The 24,011-nt window shown below is 40.1% G+C and overlaps 1 protein-coding gene across 1 annotated transcript; it reads left to right on the top strand.

Annotated features, from left to right (window-relative positions):
- The first annotated feature begins 43 nt into the window (after nt 1-43).
- hibadha (3-hydroxyisobutyrate dehydrogenase a) lies at nt 44-22,824 on the top strand. The gene is made up of 8 exons (XM_040020357.1): nt 44-183; nt 1,845-2,005; nt 2,140-2,249; nt 2,426-2,547; nt 13,919-14,052; nt 16,409-16,485; nt 20,959-21,115; nt 21,492-22,824. Exons 1-8 carry the CDS (start codon nt 114-116, stop codon nt 21,648-21,650), a joined length of 990 nt encoding a protein of 329 aa, XP_039876291.1. The 5' UTR covers nt 44-113; the 3' UTR covers nt 21,651-22,824.
- The last annotated feature ends 1,187 nt before the right edge of the window (nt 22,825-24,011 follow it).

Genomic DNA, 24,011 nt, shown 5'->3' with positions numbered 1-24,011 from the left:
TGGCAAACTTATCCCCCGTTACGATTGGTGGAAAATGCTGTCGATCATAACCCTTCGGCGTAGCTTTCCTGGCTCTGACAGCTGTCACCGTACGAGGTCAAGGGGAAAGAAGTATGGCTTCGCTGTTCAGAGGGTCTCGATATATATGGTTAAGGTGGAATAAGCATGTCAACGTTGCCTTCGGTAATGTATTCGCTTATGTTGACGGGTTTTTTTCCCGCATCGTTTCATTCATTTACAAATGTGTGGTCACAGGTAAATTCAGGCGGAATAGTCCCGTTGTACTTGTTAGCTAGCTCGTTAGCCCTCTGAAGAAAGTATGAATACTTAGGTGTTTGCAGTGTGGACGATGTCACCAAGTTGAACATCACTATGCGCAACAAAGACGAGCACACTGAAATAGCAATGGCACGAAAAGCTCATTTTGGACCTCAGTAGGAATATGCGATATGTTGGTTTTAGGTAGTTCATATGAATATTTAATTGCCACTCACAAATCTGCGCTACATAAAAACACTAGCTTCCATTGCATCACTGTTGCAAACACATACTCTGTTCATCGCTCCTACAGTGCAAACAAGACACGCTAGGTTGTTTCTTATGAATTATCTACAGTGACTATTGATTTAAACGATTTCAGTGTAGTTTAGAAGATAACCCATCAACCTCTTTAAATGGGCTGTAACCCTATTAAATTTCTATAAATCAATTATTCAGATAGATTGATGTACTGTCATGACCCAATTAATTTAATAATTGGTGTGCAATTAATAAAATAAATAAAACACAACAACAACAAATCATTCAATAATTTTGTGCAAAAGATTTCTTCACTCCACTTTCTATTATCTGGTTTATATGTTTCTGAAGTAAATGCCGTTTTAAAAATGTTTCAGAAGCAAACATATGCTGTACTGTGTTACACCAGCTGAGTGTGCTACCTTAGAAAGCCATGTATAGCAAGCAATACCAGATAAAGTAACATCCTGTTATAAGTATTAATCTTTTATTAAAAGTTGCCGTTTGCAGTTCAGTGTAATGCACTGTGCTATTATACTAATAAAGCGATGCAATATTGGAATAAAATTCAGTGTGTAAAAAAAAAATAATAATAAGGTGCTGTCATCTTATTCTGCAGTATAAGATGACAGCTTTTTTTCTGTTGTGTAGTACCTTTTGGTTCTATAAAATATATGGTGATTTTGACATGAGGGATTTTAATTGGGGGTTTTGGTGCAGTGGTAAATGCGTGGTTTTTCAATATGGACCATAAAGCTTCTTCTTCTTCTTCTTTTGTAGAGCTCTGATTTGTCAGAATAGATATGCCTCTGCATTAGATGTCAGTGTGTCATTAGCACAAAGCTTATTCATTGTTACGTATCCAGTACTTGAAGTTTTGAAGTTTGGTCATTTTAGTCCAGCACTGGAGAATACCCTGTCGTCATTTAAGTATTACAGAGAGATGGGAGAAGTTGGTCTCCTGAGTATGGTGAAGACTTGGCTGAATTTAAGCTTTAGGCCTTTCGTTTGTGCTTTTTCTTCCCTTCCTAATCCTGTTGTTGCAGTCTGGTTGGTTCACTGCCAGAGTTTCCATTGTGTTTTAACCTGTCTGGATCTTGGCTAAGCTAGAAGTGGTTAATAGCCTGACTGGACTGACTGAGATCAGAGATATTTTTAACCACTTTTAATTAGTTAATTTATTTCTGGATAATGTTAGAATTTTACACCAGGTATTAGTCATAGGGAAATGTCTACAGCACTACCTGGAGTAGAAAGCAGTATTGTCTTCATTCAGATTTCGTGATTTTGCTCCTGATTTCAACTAAATCTTGTTTTTACAACAGTATCAACACGATCAATGGCCTCAAAGACACCAGTGGGATTTATTGGTCTGGGAAACATGGGCAGTCCCATGGCTAAAAACCTGTTAAAAAATGGGTATCCTGTCATTGCTACCGATGTCTTTCCTCAGTCTTGCAAGGAGCTGCAGGACACTGGTGCCCAGGTAATAAACTCTCAGTAACACATTGCATTTACACATGTAAACACTTATTTGTGCAATAATTTACAGCTTCTCTGCGCGACAGTTGACAGGCTGTCACAAAATCAAGTGGGGTATTTTGTGGTGATGGTTTTCAGGTAGTGGACTCCCCAGCAGACGTTGCAGAGAAAGCAGACCGCATCATCACCATGCTCCCCTCTAGTCCCAATGTCATAGAAGTATACACAGGCCCAAATGGCATCCTCAAGTAAGACATGTTATTGTTGGTGTCTCTGTGATTTCTGTGACATTCATGTATCTTCTCTTTGTATTTTTAAAATCTATAAATGGTAAGTGGAGATTTCATCGTGTTTAAAAAATAGATAGGACTTAGTTTGATTACCATAATCCATGTGTTCATTTATTCTCTCTTACCCGGTGCAGGAAGGTAAAGAAGGGGACCTTGTTAATTGACTCCTCCACGATTGATCCTGCTGTATCTAGAGAAATGGCAGTTGCTGCAGAGAAGAAGGGTGCTGTGTTCATGGATGCCCCAGTGTCAGGAGGTATTGTGTCAAACAAATTATTAGTAAGCAAGCACACCTCAATTGGTGTCTTCGATTCTGTAAAGTCTTTCCCTTGATTTATGTGTTTTTGATTTGCTCATTCTTGACTTGAAATACATAAAGAAAAAAGAGAGATGTTAGCTGGCATTGTGAAAAGTAGAATTAGACGGCTGGTTTATTTATTCAACTGTGCCAACCACGGTATTAGGCCTGTGACCCTTCAACCTCAGTTCTGAACTGTCTCACACTCTTTTGTATATCTAAACTATTGGACCTTTTGGGTTAATGCTCAGACACGGATTGTAATTACTGAGCGGGCCAGCCAGTAGGTGCCCTCTTAAGGCTTTTATTGCAGCTTTTGACCAGGGGTCTTAAAGGCAAGGTTAAGGTTTTAAGTCCTCATTATGTTGGCGCTGTCTACTTGTGACAGCTTCTTGACAGAGCACAGGATCGCCAGTCGTCCTTAATGGGCTGAGCTGCAGTGGAGAATCCCATGTCAGAGCTTTTCATGTTGATGGAGCCGTAATGGCGGGTATCCCATGTTAGTGCCTTTCATGTCAGATAAAGAGTCGTAAAGAAGAGAGAAACTGCCCTCACATGGAGGACAGGAGAAGAGGGGGAGAGGAAGATAAGACATGAAGGAGATACATCGCAGTAAAACTGTCCATCTTTCTCAGTCTTTCTGTCTTTGTCTCTTTCTGTCTTTCACATACACAACCACAAAGTTCTTCTGATTCAAGTATGCAGTTAAGGATTTCAACATGCTGACACCCCTGCATGTCAGAGTACGAACTCTGATCACGGTCTGTTTCCTTTTTATTGCACAATCTTTAATTCGTAACCCTGAAACTCCCGCGGTCTCCCATACAAACATAGACTTATCCCATTTTCAGCATGTTTACCAGCTGGCGTCTGCAGCACAGAGCGGCTGCAGTGAGTGAGATCAGAGTCTTAAGCTTGTTACTCTGCCTTAGCACATATACTGTTTAAACAGTGTTTGTGTGCAGTCCCCTGCCAACGTTCTTCCTCTCCTGTTCCTTACTAGGCCTCTTTAACTGGCTTGAGGTGACCAATGATTTACCTGCTCCCTAGCAGGTCTTTGCAGCTAGACATTCTTTCCTTATATGCACCTGCCCATCCAGTGTCACATTAGACATTCATAAGTCATATCCAGAAATCCAGGTACTGACTTTAGAGCACAGTGCCTGCACATTCTAAGTAGAAAATTGATGAAAAATTAAGTGAAAATTTTTTGATAATAAATTATAATTTTGATCCATTTATTTATGCATTTGGTGAGCATAGTCCCCACCAAGGCAAATGCCTTATTTTGCTATTTTAAAAAAGTTATCCAGATCCACATAAAAATGAAAGTGTCCTTCCTTTACTCATACTTAACCTTTCCACAAAGTTTAATAAAACTCAGCCATGTAGTTTTTGAATAAGTGCATTCAATCTCTACAATCTAAGAATTGTTATTTTCCTGCTGTTGTAAATGAGATATATTTGGTCGGAGACATCTATCTCATCTCGGTGGTGTTGCCAAGCCAAACTTGTAAAGACAGGTTGTGAAAGAATGTCCCAGTGACAACTTGGTAACCAATTTCAGATAGTTTAACAACCCCCCTCACCCCACCCTCCCAACCCCACACCCCTGCTTTGCACACCTCTGGGCAGTTACATGCTCTGTTCCAACCAGGAGATGGCACCCTACCCAAACAGGGCACTGTCATACTTTTTGAGTTAGGTGTGTGCGTGTGCGCGTGTGCGTGTGTGTGTGTGTGAGAGACAGGGGAAAATGTGGACGGAAACGCCTTAGTTCTGAGAATAATTATTTCATATTGGTTATATTGATAGAGTATGCTTAGTAAAAGAAAGATAGTTTGAAATAAAAGTTAAGTGAAAATATGTCATCTGACTTAAAAATCATTCATGTCTTGTGTCAACCTGATAAATGGTATCATTATATTTAATTTAAAGTACTTCTCACAGTTTTCTGTCATTGAGTATTATTTATACCACGCTATCATTTGAACATGTTTGATCTCACTGACTCAAGGCAAAGTGTTATCCAGTCACAACTGGTTCAGTTTCCCTCTGAGCACAATGAGCAGACTTGCCGTGATCTGCTGTACTGTTAAACTTTTGCAGACACAGCCTGCTCTTTTTGTGGTTTGAGCATTGTTTTTATTTTTAATGTAGAATTTCGTTTGATATAAAATAAATCCCTTTTTGGTGCTGTGTGAGGTGGTGTTTTTTACACAGAAATGTGTGTTTGTATGTTGTGTGCGTCACTAGAGGTTTGGCAGGCAGGCGTGGGATCTGAATTGCACAGTCATAACCCTTCTTAAAAAGAGCAGTCAAAAAAACTTTCACTTTCTTCTCATGGGCATCCTGCTGGCTTCCATTCTTGCACATTGACCAACATCTTGGCTTTAGCCCTGCACTAGCCAGCTGTGCAGTGCCACAGCCAGATGTGTTCTGGTACACGCACACACATACGTGGACACACACACACAGTGTGTGTTCAAATGTTCTTATCTGCACACTCTGAACATCTTTTTTTATCCAGACACAATTATATTAACTTAGATTGTGGTTCTTTATGCATGCTGATGTTTGCTTGTGCACACACAACACACGTCTGTCACTGTCTGGAGTCATTAAAAGCATCCACATGCAAAGTTGTCCCACAACAAAACAAGCTCTGATGTCACAGGCCAAGGGTGTTGGCACAGCGATGGCAAAAATAGGAGGTCTGGCTGACAAGCGGTGGGTCGTTAGCAGTAATTACCCAGAATGCCTGTGTTTGTGTCTGTGTGCCCATGGTGGGCTGCCACATTGCTAACGGACGATGGCTTTAAAAAGGCCCTAAAAACCTTTCATTGTGTTTTTCCCATTGCTGGGAAAGTCAGCTGTCGGTGCAAATGAAAGCAAGAGGCAGCCTAGCTGCTGTGGGACTGTAGGAATTTGGGCTAATGTTGCTTGTTTGCGAGGTCTTATAATTCTCCGCTAACTACCTATTTAGGCTGAGTCTCAACACCACTCTAATCATATCCATACCACATCAACTCAACCTTAGCTTTGCAGTGTGTCATTTGCTGACAGTTTGAACGTCATCCTTCAGCTTGTAGGAGCTTGTTCAAGCCAAGGCTGGCGCTAGTTTGTCCATCAGTCAACACTTCCAGTCCACTAGATCTTCTTCCAAAAAAATCAACTTTGACTACGGTTTAAACTATGATATGCACAAATAATAAAACAGAAAAAGCAGTATAATTAAGATTCTTAGCATTTATTAGTTTACCTTTTCCTTAATACTTTTTAATTGTAAAGCAGGAAAGCCTTTTCTCTGGTAATAGTAGTTGGAAAAAGCTTTTCTTGTGCATTTCTTAAGTGAACATGGACCAGAGGCATTACAAATTAAATCTGAACAGTGACTCCCCTTGCTGGTCAGCAGTTAAGTGAGAAGCAGGCAAACTCCAGTGTCTGATGAAGACTGTGTGATAGAGTTCATAGCTCAGGGCAAAAGCTGGCCAATAAACCCTTGTTGTAATTGTAACTGTCAAAATGTAACACTAATTCCTTTGATTACATTTTACCTTTTCAAAACTTGATTTTTGGAAGTTTTCAGCTGTGATACTTGAAATAGTCTTCAATGTGTACTTACAATTGTACTTACAAATCTTAGTTTCTTTAGCCACATTTATCATAAAATTTATCATAATATCATTGGTCCAAATTTATCATAAAATATGGACCAAGTTGTTTTTTGCCTCTAGAGATTTGCAGGAAACCACTCACTCGTTCACTCTAGCTCTCAAATGTTACTCACAGTCTGCTGAAGGTGAAATTCTTTGAGATTGTCAGAGGTGGAAAAAGTACAGGCTCTGAAATGTACTCAAAATAAGAAAGTAAAAAGGAGCTCATTGAAGGATAATTTTACTAACCATTTTTGTACCAAGGAAATTGAACCTTGTGCTATGTTAATATAATAATAAAATAATATTAGTAGATATAGTAATACAAATCTTATTCAAGTCCAAATTCCAAAACATACTCAGCTTAAATTAGTTATGTAGAACATAAGCACTGAAAGATCATTTTAAAATCTAACTATTTTCTGTAGCCTACTTTGTAGTGGGGGACTTTGCCTCCACAGCTAAACAGTAAAATGAGTACAGTCAGGGGTTACAGTGGGATCCAGCAGGTGGGCGAACACTAAGATCTGTGCATAGAGAAAAAAAATCACAGCTCCCAATAACTTCCATTGTGAGCTTTAGTAGATTTTCTTAGTGTGCAGGCTGTGATCAGCTGACCTGCTGCTCTTTGTAGATTTACGCAACTGAATTCAACAATATGTCAGCAATTTCACAGCTGTCTTGACTGTTGTCCATCCCTTACACTGGCGCTATGCTGTTTATACTGCCTTTATACTAGAAGGTATACAATTGGTACAAAGTCTAAATTCAGTGAATAAATGTAAGCATCATCAGCTTAAATGCAAATTCATCTCTGCTACACTTGATGCAACCTAAACCTGACCATGAGCACCACAGCCACTGTGCACCAGTCCAACACAGTGCTTTACTGTGAATTCACCACACTACATATCATATACAAATTCAATATGTGATTAAAATTATGACATTCCATGCAAGCTTTAAATTTTTAGTTTATCAAGTGTCACTGAGCAGTCCTTAGCTTTAAATCCTGTCCTGTCCTGTCTGTCTTCCTACATTTTTTCTCCATCTCTGAGTGAAGTTAGCTCTCTCCCTGGAAAATACAACAGCTGTACCTACAACTGCACACAAACAGTTTGTGTTTGCTGATGTTTGTTGAGCTGATAGAAATGTTGCATTTGAAATTACCTGACACTTACGACATTACCACACCTTACGAACTCCTGCACTCCTTCCAGTCCAGTTAAACCCTATAGATGATTCTGCTGAACCTTAAGTAATGAGTTTGGGTTTTTTTTGAAAATGTAAGGAGTAGAAAGTACATATATAAAATGTAAGGAGTAAACACAAGTTATCCAAAAAATAAATACTGGAGTACAAATACCTGAATACTCTACTTACATAAAGTAACAGAGTATTTGTGCTTTGGTTCTTCTAACATAGAAGCTAACATAGATTTGTAATCACTCTGCACCATTTCACTGTTGTGTTGCCTTACTACAGCACAGCTTTCAAAGCTTACACTATATATCTGTATTTTCTGTCTTTGTTGAATTGTTTTTAAAGCGTTTTACACTATATATTTATGCATGTATATTTAGTGCTGTATTTTTACAGATATTTCACTCTGGTATTTTGGAAAAACTGGCAAAAATCTAGAAATGCGACAGTGTGATAGGTAGAACAGTAATAGGGTAGCACTTGTGTGTCTCATTAAAACCCAGTCTAAATGTTTTCGTGAAACCTAATCCAGTCTGGGAATAGAATTATTTAAGAAGATGAGCCTGAAGGTTGGTGGGGACTCTAAGACTGAGTTAAGGAATCAGGTTGGACAGGCAGGGGGTGGTGCTGTCGCAGTCTGTCACGGCTAACCAGTACTAGAGAGTGGCCATCGTCCAAAGACTAGATTAGCATAACAAGCATCTTGCTGACAGGCCCTGGTGACATGGAGGGGGAGTGAGGGAGTGTGTAGGGTGGTAAAGTGACCAGGCAGGGTGATGATGACGATGATGGAGCGGTGGTGATGTGGGGGTTCTAGCCTATGCTCCAGATGGAGGTGGACCCATAGCAGCTGGGAGACTGGTTCTCACAACTCTGCCCCTGTGTCATCTGCTGTGGACGTGAGCGTGCAGACAAATAGTCAGCTGGTCTATACGTCATACAAAAAGTCTCTGTCCATCAAACGTAGCCCAAACGTCACACTGCATGACACTCATCTACACGTGAATTAACATTTTGTCTGTAGAAAAGCGTGTGTGTGTGTGTGTGTGTGTGTGTGTGTGTGTGTGTGTGTGTGTGTGTGTGTGTGTGTGTGTGTGTGTGCCTGCTAACAGCCTAATTGAGGATCATTATTAACTTGGTCTATCCTAGATGAGTCTCATTGGGCCGGGCAAAGGATTGATTGTGGCTCTCTCTTGCTTGCTCCATTCTGTCACTTACAATTGACCAGGTACTCCCCTCTGGAAAAGATCAGTTACTGATGATGATGATGATAATAATGGTGATGATCATGATGAGGCCTGACCTGATGGTAAGTGGACAGGCACTGCAAACCAAATTCTCAAGACTGTCGTAACTTTACATGCATCAATTTGGTTCTCTCAAATTTTTTCCCCCCAAACCCAAACTTTTTGCAGTTGCCTGCTCACACGAGGTTCTCACAGAGTATATGTGTGCAGGAGTTAGTTCTCATGGGGCTGCGCTCGTTAAGTGGAGCTGATAAAGTGTCTGTTTTTAACACAACAGAGTGGCATTAGTAAAATTGGCAGCAAAAACCTGTTGAAACTGCTGATTTTTTTTCCTGCCGATGTGGGCTAACGCACACCCTCGTCCCATTTCACTTATTTACTCGATATCCGTTCCACTTTTTACGGGGGCCCATTCAGGGTTTTAATTTGTTTGAGAAAAAGATCTGCTCTCGCGTGTAATTATGGTGGTGGATCACGTGAGGCTGCATTGTTGGCCTGTAAACATCCTACCCCACTGATTTTAATTCTAAGCAGTCAACTCTTATTCATTTAAGCCTGTTACTCTATTAAGTGTGAAGGCACTTTTCATTCTGAATTATAGATGACTGTGGTTGTGCCAGAGTAACTTTGCATGTGCATATAGTTAAAGACAAACAGTCTAGTCTATTGCCAGTGCCAGAGTTTGTTTACACCAAGTACATTCAAACCCAGAGGTGTGATATGAAGTCTGGCGTATCCTTAAAGCTTTCGTGGCATTCTTGCAGTAAGAGCATTTACATTATCATTTGAGGAAATTGTGTGTTTGGTGGAGCTCTAATGATATTATAGGTGTTGCCTTTGCTCCAAGTGTTTTTCCGTTTAATCTCTCCGCGGGGGGAAAAAAAAGCAGGCTTTTGGAACGTTGTCAAATGCGTCATTCATTACCAAACACTGGGAACATCCCTTCTTGTGTGTGCATGTGTGTCTGCCATTTTGTGTTGTTTGTGTAGCCTCATATTCACAAATGTAGTTTAATTTAAACCCACCACCAATAAAAAGTGGCTACTGGTTTACATGCGGCTCGTAACTCTGAGACGGAGCCTCAGAACCTCCAACTGACGTCTTGCTGGCGGCCAACTCTGAGATCTGCACCTGCCTCTGATACTCGCATACGTGCACAGATACTGCGTGCACATGTTCACGCTCATTGTCACTTGCTTTGTACTTGCACGCACCACTTCAAAAAGAGCTCAGTTTTAAAAGGCTTATATGGCTGTCATGAATTGCTTTGGTTGATTCTTTCGTGTGAAATGAAAGAAGTGCTAATGAACTTAGCATTTACTACAAACAGCCCAAACCAGAGCTCTTTCTCTGATCTTCCTTTGCCCTCACACAAGTAGTTTCAGTCTCTTATGTTCATGGTTAAAGGCTGTCATCGAAGCCTGCTGTTGAGCATCTGTCCTAACGGCGCTTGATTGCTTGCTTATTAAGTAGTCTTTTGGTAATAGAGGATTTGAGATAAAGGGGCTTGCATGGGCCTCACAGACACTCACATAAGCACATTAACTGTCTTGCCCTTCCATCCTTTCTACAATGCGTTAAGAGACACTTTTTTTTTCCTTTCATTCAACCTTTTATGTCAGAGTCAAAGTTAATAGTCCAGCAAACTTCAGCTCGGTCTGAGAATATTTACTTTGGTTGATATTGGGGAGAGGAGGTAAGCATCCACCACTCTGTCAACCCAAACATGTCCCCTGGATGTTGGTAAGCGAACGTGACCGAGGAAGGTGGTGGTTCTGCTTCAAGGGAGTTATTTCCCAGGAAAGTATTACGTACCAGTTTGGGAATAAAGATGAACATGCCCCTCTACAATTTTTTGGGAGTGCTTGAAAGAGTTGACATTGTGTATTGTTTGTAGCACTCTGGCATAATTGTGTATGCCTCCATTTATTATTCAATATATAGTTGCTTTGTCATTCCTTGTGGATATCTTCTTAGCATCCTCATCCCTCCATTACTGTCTCTAGCCTGAATCTTCTATCATAGGTGCCCCCCAATCCCCCAACCCCACACATATACACACACCTTCTCTCGTTCCCCCTAGGGGGCGTTGTGTAGTTGTGCAGTGCTAATGATCCAGGACTGTCACTCCCGCTGGGATGGATGAGCCAGCATACCCGGCGCTCAGGAAGCCTCATTAGGATTCTTCTTTAATCCGTCTCTGACAGGACCGGCCCGAGAATGGGACGTCCCCTCACACATACACCACACACAATAAATACCCTATGAAAGTACATTCAGCGCATAGACACAATATTAAAATCACACTTTATACCGGCATACATACAGACACAAATGCACTTCAGCCCATGCACAAAGAATGGACCCACTGATACCCACACAGTGTATACACACAGTAGCACACACGCATACACACACTGTTATGCTAATGATGTGTTATTCTGCTACAAACAAGGATCTTCGATCATCCTGGTGTCACTCCTTATAGAAATCCACTACACATCATAAGAGCTTATTATGGGTGATTAGTTAATTTGAGGGAGGGATGCTGGGAGGTAAAAAGAGAGAGATCATTTTCCTTCTTTGCTGTCATCTCTGCACCGCTCTCTCCTCGTACTTCTTTCTTTATCCCTCTCTCTTGCTCTCTTTTGGCTCACTCGCTTTCTTTCTCTCCTTAGTGAGATATATTGATCAGCACGTTGACTGTGTTATCAATAATCTCCTCTTTAGTCGTCCGCAAACAGTGATCTCCACTAATGAACCAGCACAGTCGTCACACTGCTCTTTCTCATTGTGTGTGTGTGTGTGTGTGTGTGTGTGTGTGTGTGTGTGTGTGTATCTGTATTTGTGAGGCTCAGTCTGCAGCATAGAAACTGCAAAATGGGATGGTAAAAATATCAGAAGAAAAAACAAAAGTGCTGGTAATTGTACTTATTATTATGATTAGTATTATTATTATTATTATTCATGTATTTAATTATTTATTTATTTATTTATTCCCATTACTTTAATGAAAATGTGAAGAGAGTTCTGTGACTCCACTGCACGCCACACTGTTCACTATGTGCTCGATACTGGAGTAAAATCCAGTTTCCATTTTTTTAGACTAAAAAAAACTGAGCTGTTCTGCCATTAAATGGAAACTTTGTTACATCAAATAAAACTTGAATCAATTATGCTAAAAAGAATTTAAGCAAATAAATAAGAAGACATCAAATAGCAAGAAAGGAAAAGAATCCATCATGTCTGTGGACCATATGTGTGTATGATTGGTGTGTGTGGCGGCCGTATGTTGAGCGCATGTTAGCCGTGGTCCGTATGCAGCTGCTGCAGCGTGGGCTTTGGGCTTCATTATGTGGCCCTAATGACCTTCTGACAGCTCATCACTGATATACACATGCACAGACACACACATACAGTGTAGTGGCATGATCATATATGTGACAACAGCACAGCCAATTAAAGAAGGTGGGGGGGGATATTTGAGCAATGGAAATTTACTACAAACCCTGTCTTTCCTCTCCTTTCCTTGCCTCTGCAGTGACATCTAACAATTAGATTTCAGCTGCTTTGTCCCCAGTAATTCCCTTTTAATTATTAACACCGACATTATTAGGCTTTCACTGTTAAGGCTTTCATTAAGGGTGGATGGCCCTCATAAAAGACAGTCAAACTACATATCCTCATTCTACATTTTCCTCTTGGTTTCTTTTTTTCTTACAGGAAAAATAAATAATAACGTATTTTTTAGTGCTGCTCTATTCTCATTGTGTTTTTGTTGGTAGTGTTTTTTTGGGTTTGAGTTGTTGTTGTTTTTTAAATCTACCCTGGTAGAGCTTTCATCATTCTGGGCTATGCAAAGTCATTGTTACTGCAGACATATACAAAAGATGTCCTTTAGCATTGGCCCAGTGTAGAGGTGATAATGAAGTGGGTCTCGCTCCTGTGAATTTGAAATATTTAATCAAAACATTTGCTGAACCTAACCAAGTTATTTTAATGTGTACATTTAACAACACAGCTAATAGTCACCATAATCTGGTGATTTAGGCTGTCCCAAAAGCATATTTGTGTGTTTATTTAGACAAATATTAATAATAATCAGCTTTAACTGCATAGTAGCCAGTCACATAATGTTTACATATGTTCTGCATAGTGTTTACTAACCATTTTTTAAGTTTAAGAAAAAATCTGGTGCAACTTTACAGATAATGTTTCTAGATGGTTTACAGACAAATTATTAACCAGTGAGATGTTATTATTATTATTATTGCATTATTATAACATTTTACAACATGTTTTTCACTTAAATTTTATTAAACGGAAAAGAATCCTGACTAAATTCTAATTATATATTAATTTGCTGTTTATTAACAATGATTGTTTAAAAAGTACTTCCTTGGTAATTTTTTTTTCTACTTTACGTGTGTGTATGTTTATCCCGCCACTCTTAGTGTGACACTGGCTAATCACTGAAGCATACAGGGAAAGGAGCCATTGCATAAGAGACTCAGACCGGCTGGATTCAGCCTACTCTGAAAAGAGGTTATTTCAGCATTAAGGACCCTGTGGAGAGGGTGGGCTGTGAGTCAGTGGGGTGAGGTTGCCTCCTACAACATGGCACGCTCCTTAAGCCATCAGGCACGGGGAGGGACGCCTAATTGAACATGATAAAGTGTAAAGTTAATTACCCCTCACGCCTGTCAATGATACCCCCATGAGGTAGGGGGCTGGCCTCAGGCACAGCTGCTCGTGTGTCCGTGTGTGTGTGTGTGTGTGTATATGAAAGAGAAGGGGTGACAAGACAAAAGCCAAGGGATCCCATGAGAGTTGTGCAGTGGACGATGGCAACAATCGGCTTTTAAAGATACCTCTGTCCCTCTGGTACAGCACTACTTAACACGTCTGTCCCACTAAGAGTTTGGCATACACATGCACACAGAGAACAGAGCACAGCTGACCTTTTAGACACAGTTGGTAGTGTTAAACCAGTCATATGGCTGATATATTATGTCTCGTGTGGAAAATTCACATATTTTAGTTCAACACGTATCAACACCTGAACTTTGTGTTCCACTTTTCATTAACTATTTCATGTGTTTTGCAGGTCTGCACATATGCGTTGAACTTTTAAAGACTAGACATCAATATGTGAAATGTGTGTGTCTTATCAGTGATGTGCTCACATCAGTTAATGTTAATATCAGCATGTGGTGTGTTTAGGTGTTGGAGCTGCCAGCATGGCCAAACTCACCTTCATGGTAGGCGGAGTGGTCGAGGAATACAACGCAGCAAAGGAGTTGCTCACCTGCATGGGAGCAAATGTTATTTACTGCGGACAGGTCGGCACTGGACAGGTAATAAGGAATGTCTAAACATAATGACTGCGTAAATACAAACAGCATTTCACACAGGGACATAGATTTGATGCCTCAACCAATACTTCTAAGACACTATGGCCAAAATTATAGGACACCAAGGCAAAAAATTATCAATGGAAAAGTGTGGACATTTGAAAGTCTGGTCTTTTTCCGTATATATGTTTACAATAGCTTTCAAAATTTGAGCAAATAACTATATAGTGAGGTTTGTAAGTTTCTACTCATGTTGTGCTTTTTGCCAGAATATGTAGTTATCAGTACATATAATATTTGCTGGAGTATATTGGAGACTGTTTAGAACCTCCAATTAAAACTCTTTAAATAATAGCTCTTCCAAAAAGTTTTGCAACCCACTGTCTTTGGTTCATTTTCAGAAGTCAAACACAACTTTAATCAACTATTAATTTCACGTTTCATAAATCCCAAACAAACCTTACCTGAATACCTTAACGAGATTCAGATTTCCAATTGTGTTTCACATTTCAGGACCATGGACAGCACACAGTGTTTACTCCAGATTTCTGATGTTGCTTTAAAGGAAAACAAAACAAACAAACAAACAAAAACACCAGCAACAAAACTTCTATCAACTTTATAAACAGAATAAATGTAGGCTAGAATGCACACATAAGAAATCATGATAACTCCTATAATTATAGAAGTATCAGTTGTTTTTGCTGCATGTAGCATCATCTTGCTTACAGTATTGTTACAAATAACCTTTGTAATAATATTGTAACATGCTGGACTATGCAATTTTGAAATACCGTGCTGTAATTCTTTCTTACATATTGATGGGTAGAAAATGCACTTAAACAATTGAACCTAATTTGACCAGAACCTTTCTCAACACAAATTTCCACTGTTTAGTAAATCTGACCCCATAAATGCTGCAGCATTAATAAAATAGTTTTATAAGAACATGACTTCTTCCATATTATTATTATTACAATTCCTCCAGTAATTTATTTTCATAATGATTTATCCAAAGGATGTAATGTATGTATATTCCCTATGTCATCTTAGACGAGTGGACCAGTCCTGATGAAACTCTGCATAAACATTTCCTAAGATGTTGTGTCTATATGGCATATACAAATATTTTATACAAATCCCACAATTATATATATTTGTACATTTGACAGCTCAATTGAGCACCAAATGGCCACCTTACAACTGTGTTGTTGATGTTTAGTGTCTACATACTAAAGTTTGTTTACTTGCACATTCTACATTCGTTATACTACATATTTTCACAATCAGTGCAATTTTTTAATCTTCCTGGTGATGCTAAGCAGCCTCTGATTATGAATATAGTTATCGAAATAAGCCACTATACAAACAATTAGTCAAGAAAAAGTCCTGCAAAGCAATGTGGGCTTAAGAAGATGACTGGGTGAGCATCATCAGGTCATGAGACACTTTATGAAGTGACAGTAATTGTTTATTGACCTAATACCAAAGCAAAGCTCATGCATATCAATGGGATTTGCATGTTTGTGGCTTGGGAAATCCACCAAAATAAAGTCTACTCAAACTTCAAATTAACACTGAATCAGTCTATTATGGATAGACATTTTTTGTTTACATGTTAAAAGGTAATTTGCTATATTGGCTATATTGGGCTGGAAGTCCAGATTGTTGGGTCTCATTTATAATTGGATAATTCACTTAAAAACTGATTTGTAGATAGAGGTGGGCTACTTCAGAATTTCTTCATTAGCTACATCTATGGAGATTATTCCAAGTGTGGCGCATCCATTTGGAAGCTGTTGTTGAATCTAGGAGCTGTCATTGCAAGTGAAACAGACCGTCTTTAAATGGCAAATCCTACAGAGAGATGGCAAGAACAATAGAAGTGAGAAACTCAACAGCTTGATGCATTCTGAGGGAAAAAACCAACATGCTAGTAACCTTGGCAGCATAGGAAGCTCTGGACATCCGCTGAGGACAATAGTGCTGGTTTGTTGCAGGATCCTTTCCATGGTTGAGAGGGAAAAAATCCTTCAGGACCAAATCATTATTATTATCCTAGTTATCAACCATAACAAAAGAAATGCCAGATTGGATTTGACCAAAAAACATCTAAAACGATAGAATGTGTTGCATTTTCTTGAAAAGAAGTCTTAAAATAATTGAAATGATCCCATTACTCCAAAGATGACCATTAAAAATGTACCATTTAAGGATTAGTGGCCATAGAAGTGTTTCACTCGTCTATTCCAGAGTCAGATCATCTGAGATTTACTGTTGTGTGTTATATTTTGTTTTGCAGACTTCATCATTTACATAATAATTCTTTTATAAAAATCTTTCTTTCACACCCTTCTAGGCAGCTAAAATCTGCAACAATATGCTGCTGGCGATTGGGATGATTGGGACCGCGGAGACCATGAACCTTGGTATCAGGTACTGTAAGCAAATGCTCTGCTAAAAGATAAAATAATAAGGAAGTGTATGATCAGTGGATTCATTTACATGGGAATGATTAGTGTAGAGATAGCTGTCTGTGGGTAGCACTAACACAGCTGTACATAGGTGTACAGGGATTTAATACATCCAGATCCAGATTTCCTTATTGTTGTTGATGAATTTGCAAAAACAAAAGAACAAGTACAGTGAAATTACAAGGACATATTTTGAGGTTACTACCTTTTAGCCACACATTAACTCTGCTATTATTGCTGTTAGATATAGTTGTCACAGTAAGGTCAATTACTACGCCAGCGATGTAGCTGTAACTGTAATTTACTACTACAATACAGGTTTAGAAATGTGTGTGTGTGTGTGTGTGTGTGTGTGTGTGTGTGTGTGTGTGTGTGTGTGTGTGTGTGTGTGTAGTTTATGGGAGTGTGAAGGGGTCAGCCCTGCCCCAAGTCAGAGCCGCCTCTGCTAAAGAGAGATGGATGAGGGGGTGGAGCCACATTGTCTGATTTACATTTGCTGATTGAGCTCTCACCAGAATCCTGCCACACCTCTGCTACTGAACACCACCTAGAAAACCCATCATTCATGATTCCTCCTCGTGACACAAAGCTTCTTTGGCCAGGAAGCTGAGGATGATGGGAGGTGAAGTCCGGTGGATTGCACTGCAATCTTATAGCACTAGAAATCATGTGAGGACTTAAAATGCACCACAGCACCCATACTTTGTTTTGGTCTGTAGAATTTCTAAGTGGGGCTTGCATAGAGGAAGCTTATACATCAGTTTTTATAGATTTTATACTCTTCAGATTTTATATTCTGTTCTATTTATGCATTTTCCTTGTCAATAATGGACTGTTTCTTCTGTTTACTGTCTGGCTATAATGCGATTTTACGGCCTTTACAGTGTAAAATGGTATTTGCATCGAGTTTTCTGCACGGGTGTTCATGAGCGTCCATGAATTCCTCTTTGCACAGTGCAGCTGTGTTAGTGCGACTGATTTATCTGTGCTGAGACAGAGGAGGAAAATTGGCATGAGCAGTCGAACATAAATCCCCTCACTAGGCCTCTGAAATATGGAGGCATTAAGGGAGCAACGCAGATTTACACATTGCCACACTGTCTCTGAAGCACACACACACAGACACACAAATTTACATCCAGATATACTGAAGGCAGCAGTTTTCTACCACTACAACTTCTCACAATTCACATCATTATAATGTATTCCTATAACAAAAATAGGAATACTAACTACCGCATCTCTTCACTTTGACTGTGAATTATCTTCATATCTTTTCAAGACTGACCCATATTCAGTCTTGATTCCATTTTGTGTGTGTGTGTCTGTGTGTGTGTCTGTGTGTCTTTCAGTTTCCCCCTCTTCTTGCTAGCCAATCTCTGGGGCTTTATTAGAGGGCTTGACAAAGACTGTCATCGTTTAGAGGGAGCCCACACCCGTAAATCTCCCATGCTGCATTGCGGCCCAGCCTCTTATGCAGAAAGAACGCTCTCTTTGGTGCATGTGTGCAGACACACACACCGACACAATTCAAGACAAAGGAGGCTAAGCACTCACAGGCAATTTGCAGGAAAACGGCAATAACATTTTATCATGTTGGACTTGGGCCTGATAGAGCTGCCCTTTCTTTAATATATGTGTGTGTGTGTGTGTTTCCTTACCTGTACATGCAGGCAGACACACACACAGAGTTCTGTTCATGGAGCTAATTTGTTGATCTCAGATGGAAGCTCGGGCCGTCTCCAGCAGAGCGTGACGTTCTCTTAGTGCAAGGAATGGCCACGCATGACAATTATCAGCACACACACACACTCACACACTCAAACACACTCTCCCATGCAGACCGTTTCTTTCTATGTATTTTCAATTCCTTGCTTTTGGCTTTTCCTTCCCATCCATATTTGCTTTACATTCTTTATTTTATTATTTTAATCCATTTTTTTCTTTCTTTTTTTTTTTGGGTGCCTGCTGTAATATTTGAAAGCAGCCAAGCAGTCAGTAAAAGAAGGATGAAAAGCTGCAGAGAGTATCATAGAGCAGTGGAGAGGAGCAGCAGTGATTTTAATGATACATATGAAGATAAGAGTAGAGACGACTGGCCCATGTGACGCTCATATGACACTTTTACAGTTCACCTTGCAAACCTGTGTGTCTGCGCCCATTCATGCGTACAAATACGCAGTTGCCGATGCCCAAGTAGGAGCATACATATTTGCTCCTTTGTTCTTTTTATGGGGAGGACAACAGGCAAATCAGAGTTTATAACAAGACCCTTTTAGCAGAGAGACAGAAATAGGTTCACCACAACATACATGAGCACAAACACATCGTTCCCTTCCTCTCTCTATAGTTGAGATGAATCGTGAGCATATGTTCAGATGAAGATTAAACTCGCGTGATAAACGCGCTTGTTGCCTCTATAAATGGAATAGTAAGTGCTTGTGTGTGTGTGTGTGTGTGTATGTGCTCGTTAGCTCTTTAATGATATATTAAATGGGGAAGAGGCTGGGCTTCCTCTCTTGTGGCGTCTGATGAGATCGAGAAGCTAATCATAATGAAAGAGACGGTTAATATCAGCGCTGCAAATGAACTCCACCTGCTAGAGCTCCCAGGACATAAACACCCTCCCCTCTCGTTTGAATCTTCAGCACAATCTCTCTTACTGTTTTTTTTTTTTCTTAATTTTTTTTTTTTTTTTATCTGCACCAGCATTACACAGCAACACCGTTCATGTCTGCTTATCCATGTCAATCTTGTTAAAGCGTGACATGTCCTCTTCTCCACGCAAATTACCGCAGGCGAGGAACAACACCACTGCGTCAGCTAATAACCGCAGCTGAGTGTGAGTGTGTGCGAACAGTTTGTCGTGTGTGTCTCTGTGATGGGAGCAAGAGGGGAACTTCATTGATTTATCGTTAACAGAGGACAACAGCTCCCCGTCAGCGTCTATGGCCGCTATAACAAACGATCTGCGCGCTCGGACGCGCTTTATTGTAGCTCAGCCAGTAACCTTTTCAGCTGCTGACCCAGAACACAGGGAGGGGCTGCTTGCTTGGTTGTGTGTGTGTGGGGGTGGGGGGGGCTTGTGCGATGTCAAACATATGTCCCCATGAGTCTTTAGACAGGAAGGTGTCAGCATGGAAGAGGGAGGAAGGGTAGAGGGGAAGCAGGATGGCAAGGGATGCTTACAGACATAAACTAAGAAAGCTATCATGAGCTAGACTACCATTAAAAAAGAAGAAGAAGAAAAAACCCAGCGCGTGCAGAACCACTCATGCCACACTTCCAAAACTGTTTGTTAAAAAATTAGGGAGTCTGAGCGGACACATAAGAGATGAAGGGGAGAGGAAAGGGGGAGGGAGAGACATGGAGAGAGTGTAAATGCAATTCCTTTTCTTAATTAGTTAGTAGACAGCTAATAAAACTGCAGCAGTAATGGCAGAATGAGAGCCAGGTGGAGAGAGGGAAGGAGGGAGGGTGCTGGCCTTAAAGACCTATGATAGTTTAATAGTCATATTGAGAGCAGAATAGAGTTACAGGCCTGTAAGTAACAGTAAACTGAGGCAGCCAGGACTTGATGTGGTCAGCTTTATACTGGCCTTAAAACCATTAATATGGCATGTTGAACGGTCGACACAGACGCCGTTGTTACACCCTCCCTGCTTGGTTTCACTCATTGCTTCTGTCTGTCTACCCTCAGTCTCTTTCTTTGTCTCATGTGCCTTTGGCTACTCCTTATCATAGTCCGGCGGTTTGTCCTCTTGCATATGAAAGTAGGTTGCTGCAAAATGGGGCAGCAGAGCTAAGAATGTGCCTCTGTGTGTGACAGCGAGGTTTATGGCTCCCCTGTGCTGCTTAACCACTTCTCCTCCTCCACTTTCTTGAAAGAGGGATGAAGGATAGATGTAGTGGTAAACATCAATACTGCATTAGCCGGCATTACAAAGCCGTCAGCCATTAACACTGAGGAATGGTCACAGTGAGGCATAAGGTTCATTGGGGGTCACTACAATCACCAGGCACCCCCACACCCACCTTTTGCCACATTTCTTATGTCCCACTGGTCCTCTTCAACCCAACTCTGTCCCATTTCCTCCCTATATTTTGCATAACTCCTCTTTCCTTGTTTGTGCCTACCATTTTTTAAAGTTTTCCCCTCCATCTCATTCTAAGATGCTAAAAGTTTGAAAGTAAAGTAATTTTCTCACTTTTTTTTGTCTGAAACATGTTGTAATAGTAGTATGATATTTTAGGTTTCTTTAAAACCACCATATTTGGTGTTATTTGGGCTATTAACAGCTAGAATTGTTAAAACTGTAATTTAGTTGCAATGTAATTTAGTGTTGTACACCTTCAGACAAATAAAACCATTTCACATGTGTCAAAGACAAAGAGTCCAAAGAACTTATTTAACTCTATTTTCTTCTTTTTGCAGACTGGGTTTGGATCCCAAGCTGTTGGCAAAAATCCTAAATATGTCCTCAGGTCGTTGCTGGTCCAGCGACACGTACAACCCTGTCCCTGGAGTAATGGAGGGAGTTCCCTCTGCCAACAACTACCAGGGCGGCTTTGGAACCACACTAATGGCAAAGGTACTAAGCCTGTGTTCTGGTTGTATTATTTGTGATTCTTAATGTCTGATGTGTTTAATAATCAGTTCATCTTATCAATACATAAACTGATAATGAAAGTGTTCTGAAATCCAAGAATCTGTATAGAGAATTCTTGGGTTGTTGGGTACAGTGGGGACGAAGAACCCCCCTTTTAACAGGAAGAGAATTGTCAAGAATATTTTTTTTAAATCCAGTATGTGCTCATCATCTAATGAGGCAGACATTTCTTCATATCCTACACACTAAAATATAGATGTTTCTGAAAACCGGTTTTCTTGAGCTGTTCATAGGATCCGTTTGCACCTGTCACTTTTTCTGACTGCTTGTCCCTCTCTTCTCATGTCTGTGCTTAAAGGATCTTGGTTTGGCGCAAAACACTGCCACCAACACTAAGACACCCGTCCCTCTGGGTTCCCTCGCTCACCAGATCTACCGAGTCATGTGCTCTCGCGGCTACGCTAATAAGGATTTCTCATCCGTGTTCCAGTTTCTGCGTGAGGAGGACGGACAATGAATGCAAGGGGAGCACACTGACTCTGCTGTTACAATACACAAATACACATAAACACACACCAGAGCTGCACACACCCCTGTGCCCCTTATCCCAGTATGCTCAGGAGATGCTAAGGCCTTGCAGTCGAGCACAGACCTGCTACCCAGTTTTCATACCATTTCGACCCATGTCCCCTCATTACATTAGCTAAATCATATTTTTACTTTATCCTCCTCTGTCTATATGGAGGAAATCATAAAACTGACTCTGATCAGGCTTACATGTAACAGTGAAAAGTATATGTGGTTTTCAGGGTAATAAGTAATAACTGAATTAATGTAAAAGCATGATTATGTTCTTTTTGGTTTTGTTTTATGGGGATTTGTGCTGTTTGACTGTTACCCTATTACCCAAGTTACCTCAGCCTGTTCATATTAAACTATAAAGGTAAAAAAAATGGTATGGATTCACATAATAATTGAAATTTAATTGAAGAGCATGAAGAGGTTACTTCATACTTACAATACCCACATACCAGCACTACGTTTAAGGTTACAAAAATAAGCCATACTGTTTTGTTCAAAGTTTACTGAGTTTGTTACTTTTTTGTTTTTTTGACATTTTATTTCTCCTTTCATTATTCAGTACTGCATTTAATTCATTTTTTTTACCTCATGAGTTCACTAAAGTTGCAGTAAATCTTCTGTGGTACACCATTCAAGTATTTCCTCACTTTATCGACCAGTTCTGCTCTACTATACTGTGAGATAAATATCTGGTTATTTTTGCACCATGTGCATCGCAGTGCGATGTGCTGGGCTGTTTTGATACAGTCACAGAATCTCTTTAATGTTACTGCTTTTCTCTATCTGCTTATTGAGCCAATGAAGTATTATTTTTGTGACCAGTGCTGTTAAAACGTTTTCTAATCACTGCAAAGTGTTCTGTCAAGCACCTTCTTCAGTCCATATTTCTCCTCTCTCTCCCTCTATGCGTGTATGACAATCTGTGTAAAGTCAGAGAGGAATGATTCATCCTGCTCTGTGCATAATTCATATTGTTGTGTAGCACTGAAGAGGAATCTGAATGGACTGCCATTTTTTGTAGTAAAATTCATTATAAGTCTACAGTTTGTCTTTGCACTGTGAAACAGATCCAGTCACACTGTAGCCTAAAATAAAAGCTGTTCCATGTATTCAGTGTTTGTATTTTCTTGTAACATCATTTTTATTTTAATTTTAATTTTATTGAATATCTACAACCAATCAAACTAGATCAAAGCTTAAATGGCTAGCTTCATTTTGAGATGACTGACATGCACAAACTATGAAAATAAGCATTCCTGTTATTATTTTATTGAATATAGCATTTTTACACTAAGAAAGAAGCTCAGATGTAATATTACCTGATAACCAGAGATACTCTTAAAATTCTTGACTGTCCCACTAACTCTAGTCCATTTACCATGTTAGTTCTTATATTAGGGTTTTCTGCTCTACTAAAGCACTCAAAGCTGAAGACCAGCTTGAAGCTCAGTATCTTGCCCAAGGATACACTGGCATGCAGACTGGAGCAGCCAGGGCTAACTCTTGACTCTAATTCTCAGGCCCCATCTTATCTTAATGACCTTGTAGTACCATATCACCCAATTAGAGCACTTCGCTCTCACACTGCAGGCTTACTTGTTGTTCCTAGAGTATTTAAAAGTAGAATGGGAGGCAGAGCCTTCAGTTTTCAGGCCCCTCTTCTATGGAACCAGCTTCCAGTTTGAATTCAGGAGACAGACACTATCTCTACTTTTAAGATTAGTCCTAAAATTTTCCTTTTTGCTAAAGTATAGTTAGGGCTGGACCAGGTGACCCTGAATCCTCCCTTAGTTATGCTGCAATAGATATAGGCTGCTGGGGGATTCCCATGATGCAATGAGTTTTTCCTTTCCAGTCACCTTTCTCACTCACTATGTGTTAATAGACCTCTCTGCATTGAATTGTACCTGTTATTAATCTCTGTCTCTCTTCCACAGCATGTCTTTATCCTGTTTTCCTTCTCTCACCCCAACCAGTCGTGGCAGATGGCCCTGAGCCTGGTTCTGCCGGAGGTTTCTTCCTGTTAAAAGGGAGATTTTCCTTCCCATTGTCGCCAAAGTGCTTGCTCATAGGGGGTCATATGATTGTTGGGTTTTTCTCTCTATGTATTATTGTAGGGTCTACCTTGCCTTGAGGCAAGTGATTTGGCGCTGTACTGTAGCAGGAACTACCACAGTGGCAGTTTTGAGTACTTTAGAAAGTGTCTACATGTCCGTCAGCACACTATATCACAGGTATGCAGGTATGATGTTGACATGAAAATGAGAGAGTTTGAAGATGGGTGTGGCGTGAGTTG

The sequence above is a fragment of the Simochromis diagramma genome, unplaced genomic scaffold (genome assembly GCF_900408965.1).
Source record: "Simochromis diagramma unplaced genomic scaffold, fSimDia1.1 OVJJ01000753.1, whole genome shotgun sequence".
NCBI lineage: Eukaryota > Metazoa > Chordata > Actinopteri > Cichliformes > Cichlidae > Simochromis > Simochromis diagramma.
This window is presented reverse-complemented; position numbering and strand designations above follow the sequence as displayed.

Bases quoted from the DNA above. Each gene is read 5' to 3' on its own strand.
- hibadha (XM_040020357.1), top strand. From the start codon at position 114: ATGGCTTCGCTGTTCAGAGGGTCTCGATATATATGGTTAAGGTGGAAT. The intron at 2,006-2,139 runs GTAATAAACTCT...GATGGTTTTCAG, and splicing joins TGCAGGACACTGGTGCCCAG to GTAGTGGACTCCCCAGCAGA. The intron at 16,486-20,958 runs GTACTGTAAGCA...TTCTTTTTGCAG, and splicing joins ACCATGAACCTTGGTATCAG to ACTGGGTTTGGATCCCAAGC.